This window comes from Erythranthe guttata, chromosome 6, assembly GCF_056151865.1.
Source record: "Erythranthe guttata isolate IM_541 chromosome 6, IM_541, whole genome shotgun sequence".
NCBI classification, from domain to species: domain Eukaryota; kingdom Viridiplantae; phylum Streptophyta; class Magnoliopsida; order Lamiales; family Phrymaceae; genus Erythranthe; species Erythranthe guttata.
Window position 1 is genome coordinate 7052279 of NC_142538.1, and position 9443 is coordinate 7061721.

Genomic DNA, 9443 nt, shown 5'->3' on the forward strand with positions numbered 1-9443 from the left:
TTTTTGATGTATTTGTGTGGCTACAGGTGGATTTGTAATAACAAGGTTCAAATTGTAATTTTTTGTGTGGATGTTGATTGGATTGTTTTCGTAAATAATGGGCAATCTTCGTGTTTTTATATAATTTAGTAAACATAACTGTAGTACACTATATAATTGGAAATTTGAAGTTGAAAATGTAAAAAAACGGCAATATAAAGAAAGAATATGACTATAGTTGATATAGTCACATATAAACGACTATAGTCATATTCGGCGTAGTAAAATTATTGGGAAAAAAATCATTTTTTTTTGTTTAAAAAAAAAAAAAAATCTAAAAGAAAATTTAAATAAAAGATTATAAAATTATAAAAAATATTAAAAAATAAAATAAAATAAAAAATAAAAAATAAAATAAAAAATGCTACATGCAGTTTGAAATTGCTAAATGCAGTCCAAAATTGATTTTTGCAGTCCACATAATTACTAATGCTGTAGATAAAGGAGGGGTATTTTAGGTAAAAAAAAGCTGGAGGGGCTACTACAAATGATGAATTTAGGGTTGGGTTTATCTCTATTTCTTAGCGGTTGGAGGGGTTTATTGCTAAAGACCCCTATATAAAAAGAAACAGCAGTTATTCAATTAATTTTGGGGTTCTTGATTTCAGTTTTCGCAGTTAATATATTCAATTCCCACTATTAATCTCAATAAATAAAACTTACCTTTTTTTATGGGCACTTTTGAAGTATAGAATTTCTCCGGTGTAAATTCTTGAAGATCTGAACTAGAAGAAAAAAAATTTAATTATCAAAAAAAAGAACTAGAAGAAAAATAGGGGATGTATGTGGAGGTGTGTACCACGCGTTTTAGGACTTTATTAATTTAGGGATTCACCCTAAACCTAACCCTACTCCTTTTCTTTTAATCAAAACCCTATGTGATTCCGGCCCACTTTTATTTAGGGCCATTTTGAAATAACTCTTCAATACTTCTTTTAACAGGGAGATAATCAAATTATTTTGTATTATTTGCGAAAAACTCATTCTTAAATTTAGCTATCTATTTTTCTAATTATGTCAAAGCCACCTTATTACCACTATCCGCTCATCAGTCGTAATTTATTATTATTATTATTTTTCATTGTTTCATTTTTTTCCCCTATTAGATATACTAATCGACTATGATGAAGCATAGTCGATTAAAGAACTTGTTACTAAAAATATTAAAATACAACTACATAAAAACGAAAATCAACATTTTTTTTTACCAAAATAAATAATATACATAAATTGTAATTGATTTATACAAATCGAAATCAATACACAAAAATCCAAAAATGAATTTAAAAACGAAATCGAGTAACCTTAATCGACTACCAAAACAGTCGATTAACACTTTAATCGACTATCTGAGCATAGTCGACTAACTTAATCGACTACGAAAATACATAGTCGATTAAGGTTCCAACTTGCACGAATTTCTCTACCCGCGTTGTCCCCGCCCTCCACAAAAAAACCCTAGATCTGCCTCCCCATCGTCAACACACCACTGCCACACCACACTATTCAAACATCCCTAATAAGAATAAAATAAATAAATTAAACAATTCATACAAAAAACATAAATTAGCATTTTAATGTCCAAAAAAAAAAAAAGAAAAAAAAGGAACAATTCATAGTATTTGTCAACTATTGCTAGCCACTCGATAAACAATTTTTGAACACTTAACATAACCAACACTAAAAAAAAAAGTATAAGAAAAAAAAAAAAAAAAACAATAAAAAAAACAAAAACCATCTTCAACATCAACCGCAACAGTGATTTTCTCATGCCTCATTCCCGTAGACTTCGACCCACTGCGTACTCGACGACGAGCGCCCCATCATCAATTTCAACGTTGTAGGTGGACACCACCGCCGCCAACTACAGACCAGTCACCACCCTTCATGCGGCTGCGGGAGGCGGCGACAAACGTTCTTCCACCACCACCGTCGGTTGCCGTCAAACATTCTTCCAGAGTCGTCGTCTGATCTCCGCCTTCTTCGAACCACCGTCGAGATTCTGATATTGATACTTATACTAATTTTGTTGTAAGAAAAAAAAAAGATAGAGAGAGAAAAACAAATGGGATTTGCTATGAAGTATTCAAGAATCTGTAGCAACCCTAAGAAGATCACGGAATATCTGTGACCAAAACTTTTGTAGCTTTTTATTTATTTACTATTATTATTATTATTATTTTTTTTTTATAAATACCAACAGCTAGATTGATGTTTCACATTCCAAATTGTGTTTTTTTTTAATTCTATACCAACCCTTTTTGCCTTTCTCTCCCTTCTTGCTTTAATTTTCATTTTTTTCTGGTATATATATACACACACTCACTCACACACACACACACACTCACACACACACACACACACACATATATATACATATATATTATATTTGAGAAAAATGGATGGGGCAGCAGGTTTTGTTGAAGAACCCCATGTTTTGGCAGTTGATGACAATTTGATAGACCGTATACTTGTTGAGAAATTACTCAAGAATTCATCTTGCAAAGGTAATTATTTATTTCTTGGTCCTTTATTTTTTGGCTAATTATCAAATGGGAAATCTTTAAATAAGAAATTAAAATATTTTTATTTTTATTTTTGTAGTGACAACTGCAGAGAATGGGCAGAGGGCTTTGGAGTATCTGGGCTTAGTAGAGAACAACCAGACATCTTCAAATGACAATGTAGGTTTAATTTATTTATTATTTTCTCCTTTTGAATAAATAAACCTATGTATTTTTGGTCTTCAATCGGACAATTATTAAATATTAAAATATATGACAAGAATAAATAATTACTTGTGATTGATGAAGCAGGCTTCAAAGGTGAATATGATTATCACAGATTATTGCATGCCAGGAATGACTGGATATGAGCTTCTTAAGAAGATTAAGGTAATTAATTACCATATTAATTAATTGGGCAAATTACGGCCCACCACTGAGTTATGGTCACATTACTAAAATCTCCCTCATGTTTGGGTAATTACAGCCACCCTTTAAGTATGTATTATCTTACGAAAATACCCCTCCAGATGTAAATTTAGGGATGTTAAATCGGTAAAACCGAACAGAAATTTCGGTAGGCCAACATTTCATACCGTTTACCGAGCTGAATATACGATTTGGTTCGTTAATAACGAATTACAAGAATTATATGTAAAAATATTTAAAAAAAGGGTGACTGTAGTTACCCAAACAAGAGGGGTATTTTCGTAATTTGGTCTTACCTCAGGGGTGGCCGTAATTTGCCCTAATTAATACATAGAGACCGGCCCCTGTTTGGTTGTGGAGATTAGTCATGGCTTATCATTTTGTCATGGCTTATCATTTTTCCGATTTGGCCCTAATTGTTTTTTAGGTCGACCCGCCAAAATGATTTTTCGGGTTAGCCTTAATTGTTTTTATGATGATTTTAAGAATGACTTGTTTCGAGCAGGAGTCGTCTGTTATGAAGGATGTGCCGGTTGTCATAATGTCGTCCGAGAACGTACCTACGCGAATTAACAAGTAATCGACTTTTCGATTCATATCTCGATTTTTAGTTCGAGATAGAATAATTACTAATATGAATTTTTTTTATTGTTTTTGAAAATGAATAGGTGTTTGGAAGAGGGAGCAGAAATGTTCATGTTGAAGCCTCTCAAGTTTTCAGATGTAAAGAAATTGAGATGTCAGTTTCTGTGCAGTTCTACAGTTAGAGCTTCATAAAAAAGGGCTATTATTCATTCCTTATTATTGCCTTAATTTTTTGCTACAGCAATTTATATGGATTGCCTTTTTGTTTTTTGCTCCAAAGTTGCTTGTAATTTTCATATAGGTCAAGTTCTTGCATTGGGTTTGTCAAACTTTCATACACTTAAATTCTTGTCTCGATTCTATTATTCCAAAAAAATAAAATTGAAATTCACATTAGTATGATTTAACTAGGGGTGTTCACTTGTTCGGTAAATCGATCGAACTGAAAATTCCGTACGTGTCAAATACGATCGAAAATTCGGTTGGGTATTTGTTTTTTTTTTGTGTCAAATACAATCGAAAATTCGGTTGGGTATTTCTTTTTTTGTTTTGTTTTGTTTTGAATTGAATTCCGGATCGATATTGTATACTGTATTGATGTCTGATGTACCGTAACGAATACCGAAAAATTTAATATGTATTTAATTTTTTTCTTTTATTTTAAATCCTTTAAAGTTATAACAAATTATAAAATACTTATAGATCGATAATTTTTTCCATTATTTACAATCTAGCCTTTACTGATAATCACTTTTTGTTTTTAAAGTCGATTATTTAAATTTAAATGTCACATTCAAGAATTAATTGGTTTAAATACTTCGTTTTACTTTTTCTTAAAACACGTACCATATCGAATAATTCGGTTCCGTAAAATGTACAAATTTTCAAAGTACCAAAATTTTAGTACAATTCAGTATAATTTTACCTAATGAGCACCCCTAAATTTAACTCATATAGTTAAACATATTCATTGAAATAGAAATCAATATTAACATTCATTTTCCAATTTTTTTTTTTTTGAGAATCCATTGATATTATATCACTACTATGGTAAGAAAATATTTTGTCGAATGATAAATAAATATTACTTTCATTCTTAGCACGAATTCTTCCAAACAAAATTAAAATATATCCCAAAAATACTTCCAATCAATCATAATAGCTTAAACATCCAAAATTAACTTAAAAGAATTCCAACAAATAAAGATTTATCAAAACTAGAGCCGACATTTATAAAATAAATAGGTTAAATTACAATTGCCCCCATGAGGTAAGGTTTATTTACGAAAAATCCCTTAATTTTTCCATAATTACATCCACCCCTGCAATTTGTAAATTTCTTGCATTAACACCCTTTTGTAGGAGGTGGATGTAAGAAATTTACAAAGTGCAAGGATTGGATGTATATAAAAAAATAAGGGGTTGTTTTGTAATTAAACTTTATCTAAGGGAGGTAGTTGCAATTTACCGTATAACAAGATATTGATAAATAATTAATTAATCAGCAATGGTGGTGGTGGTGGTGGTGGTCCAATCCAAAGCAGTGCAAAACAGGATAACAAGCAGCAGAAATGCAGCGCCCAATCATTCCAAAAATAGAAGCGATTAATAAACAAGGGCAGCATAAACACGCCGCCACCGGATTATCGTACCGGCCATCGCAGCCGTCGTGGTGGTGGTGGTGGTGGTGGTTGTGGTGGCCCATTTTATTACACCTACAAAATCAAACACACAGGAAAAAAATCAGATGAATTCTCAATTACGATTATTATTAAATAATATCGATAAATAAATTTACCTTTTATGGAGACTTTTGAAGTAAGGAACTTGTCCTGTTGAAAATTTGGAGATCTGAATTAGAAGAAAGAAACAGGGGATCTGTGCGCGTGTGTGTGTGTGGAGGAAGACGAGTATATAAAGGTTAAAACTTTAGGGTAAATTACGAAAACCTCCCTAAACTTAGATTAAATTACAAAAACCACCTCCACTTATTCATAATTACCAAAAAACCCTTGAGGTTGTTTCCGCCTTACAACCAAGGTTGTAAAAAGCGGTAATCGGGTCCGAGTCGGTCAGGCACTGACTCACGATTAATCGGTGATAAATCGAAAATAAATCGGTTTTTAAAATTTTATATAATATATTTGTAGATATTATTTATAAATACTCAAAACATAGATAAAAAATATTTAAACATAGTTATATCTCCATCATGTATATATTCTAATAACATAATAAAAGTTTAATAATAATAAGATCATAATACATCAATATCCTTATAAAATATAAATAAAAAGACAATTTTTTTTTTTAATTTACATACATTCTTGACATACATCATTAGTTCTTTAACAATAATAATTAACATAAACAAAATAAAGCATAAACTCCTTTTTTTTTTTTATTAAAATCCCAACTTTTATTTTGATTTATAAAAATAAAAAAAATAAAAAACCTATTTTGACCGATTTTTTGCCGATTTTTGCCACCGAAGTTTGACCCGCCTTAAAGGTTTGACCGCCTCGGACCGCCTCAAAGGCAAAAAACCGATTTTTCAAACCTTTACACTAAAATCGTAAATGTTTTGGACCGCCTCCGCCTCGGCGACCGATTAATCGGCCGCCTCGGCCGATTTTTAGAACACTGCTTACAACACCCCTTAATCCTTATAGTGTGATTTTTTCACGAATTATTTTTTTAATTCCAGGGAGTAGACTTTACACAATTTCATATATTTTCTTTTATATCTCACCTATTTAACAGAATGTATAATAGATAGTAACACATTTTCTGTTAATAATCTCGACAAGTAGTTAACTAGAGGGGAATTTTGGTTATTACAGATAGGTGGGGGTGTTTTTTGTTATTTATCCTAAGTTCAGGGGGTTTGTAATTTAAACTAAAACTTAAGTGTGTGTACTACGCGTGTGTGAGGACTCGTATTGTTTTTCTTTTTTCGTGAACACGATTTCATTAATGTTCAAGTTTAACAATTTATATTTTCTACTCGTCGTGGGATGTCGGTGGTTGAGAATTGTAATGGCTAGCCTGGAATTTTGGGATATAATTTAATTAATTATAATTGCAATAAATAAAATGATATAGTAACATTAATTGATGAGACTTGGCAACATTATAGTGGATGGGGAATGATCTTTTGGGTTGTTGGAATGAAAAATAATTTTCTTAGATAATAGTTTTTTCTGTAAAAAAAAAAAAAAAAAAAAACACAAAATAACGAAGTAAGTCGTTATGATTCAACTAGTGGACGTATAATTTATCGACTCCGAAACAAGGATTCGAAAGATTAGGTGATTGTTATTCGATACGGCTCGAGCGAAAAATTGCAAGAATACCAAATCATAAAACTATCACTTTGATACCTCAAGACATAAAAACACCCTCTAATGATTTTCGATACTCCACCTCATTAAGATGCAAAAACACAACAGGGGAAAAAAAGAAATCTAATATTCCTTAATATTATGAACCTCTATTTTAATTCGGCTAAAAAATAAAATCTCAACTAATTTCTACATAACACGTATTACATATACTCCTCCTACCTATTAATTTATTTTTAATTCAATTTCATTTAAATAATATAAGAGGTTTTTGTAAGTATGAAAGTATTATATTAATCATCAATTAAAAGTTTGATCATTCGTCTTAATGCCTATCTATTGGAGTTGCTCTGAGAGCATCTCCGACCGGTTAATATATCGCTATTTTTTCATTTAATTTAGTTGTTTTTAGTTTCTCACCCAAAATTTCTATACCACTATTACACCTATATTTATGGAGATTTTGTTTTAGCATCCCACCGTGGCCAACTCCCATATCACCATATATCAAAATCCTATTTTTCCACCGGTTTTTTGGTGAAAGAATTTTCATCTCCCACCCATCCACCATTTTTCCTATTTTTTCCACCAAATCCTATTTTCCTACCAAATATAAAGGTGAAAGTAAGATTTGGTGTAATTAACACAATTTTATTAATTAGCATATAGATGATGGTTTTAACTAATTGCACTTGATTACCGATTTATTAGCATGTATTATTAAAAAAATATTAATTCTAATAATATAAATATGCTTTTTTTTTTAATTTGTATAATTTTATGTTGTAATATTTTTATTTATGCAATAATTTATTAGATTATTGTTTATGTATGATTTTATTATATGTAAAATAATTTGAGTTCATGTTATTTCATGTTTAGATAGTTTTTTAAAATTGATAACATATTTTTAAATTATATAGTTAAAAAAATATTTTTTTACTCAAAATTGGATCTATAATTAGTATTTAGGAAATAAAATATACTAAAATTACGATAAACATTAGATTTACAATTTTATATATGGTGAAATGCCTTGATAGACCAAACCAAATCTCCATTTCATATAAGTGGTGAAATGGTGAAATATTCTTATTTTAATATTTGATCTAAATTTTGGTGAAATCCATGGGATACCAAAAACACCATTTTTCCAAACAAAATGGTGAAATGGTAAAATGATGTGCTACCCGGTGGGAGATGAACCCATTTTTTCACAATCAAAACTGAAATTTGGTGAATAAATGGTGAAACCGATTGGAGATGCTCTTAGAACAACTCAAATTGAATTATCAAATACTCGTTGGATATTTAATATAATATTTAATTATCCATTTAATATTCATCTGCTCCTACCATGGTGTTATCAAATTAACTATTAATTAGAAGGTTTTGGGTGGTTTTATTTATAATTTGCACATGCTATTTGTATTGAATATTTATGTGGTTATTTTTTTGATAACTCAATTTCCAATATATATTTTTACATACAAATAGGTGGAATATCAAAATATTTACCAGTTTTGATACTCCCATTGGAGCAGAATTTTTTAGTGATTTTAGTTTTGGGGTATCAACAGATAGTTTACATGTTTGATAATCCATTTGATACTCTATTTGTCGGTTCATTAAAGTACCCACAAAAAAATTTGGGAGCGGTGCCCCCGATTCAACTTATTTTAACCTACACTTAGTGAAGTTCACTGGGTGTAATTTCACCATATAAATGACACACACACCCGCATATGAATGTGTGGGGTTGTGTCGCTCTATGCTGCGAAATTAACCAGGTGTAGGTACTCGTAAGTACTCCTTATTTTGTTGAAAATCTGGCATTGCATTGCCAAACGCTACTCCTAACCTCTCCTTTCACTAGTAATTGAAATTGATCTTTAATTTAACTAGCAGAACATGTGTCGTAGCTTATCTAACTAAAATATGTCCAAGCTTGTGTTGTTAGTAAGCCGAGCTCAAACGAACTCTTAAACAACACTCTCGAATCGAGTGGCTTTGTTTAATTCACAACCCTAAATATCCATATGCATTGCAACTCGAATTCGTCAATCTATTTTATTCTTACAAAGATCGATAAAATCAACATTCAAACGTGATTTGAACTGCGCAACAAAAAGCATACCCACTAATACAAATAAATATGCTGTTTTCCATAGAAAAATCTTCCTTTTGATATACATGACTTGCATAACTAAAACAAAAAAAAAAAAAAAAAAAAAACAAGAAATATCAAAATCCAATCGATCGTAGCTTGAACATCCCAAAATTTGACTAGAAAGAATTCTAACACCTAAAGATTTAGCGAAATTAGAGACGAATAGAAAAGTAATTAATCGACAACAATGATGGTGGGGTGACGGTCGTTGAGGCCGTCCTGGAGGGCGAGTCCGAAGCACTTCAAAACATCACCTATGCAACTCAACATTACGACAATTGTCGTAACTAAACTAGGGGACCTGTTACATGCCACCACTGGATTATAGCATCGACGATCAAAGTCGTGGTGGTGCTCGTGGTGCTCGTCGCC

At 31.0% G+C, this 9443-nt stretch overlaps 1 protein-coding gene across 1 annotated transcript; it reads left to right on the forward strand.

The window, feature by feature from the left end:
• Positions 1-2088: 2088 nt before the first annotated feature.
• Positions 2089-3902, forward strand: LOC105960327 (two-component response regulator ARR17). The gene is made up of 5 exons (XM_012984491.2): positions 2089-2546; positions 2644-2723; positions 2856-2933; positions 3478-3548; positions 3641-3902. Exons 1-5 carry the CDS (start codon positions 2438-2440, stop codon positions 3747-3749), a joined length of 447 nt encoding a protein of 148 aa, XP_012839945.2. The 5' UTR covers positions 2089-2437; the 3' UTR covers positions 3750-3902.
• Positions 3903-9443: the final 5541 nt, after the last annotated feature.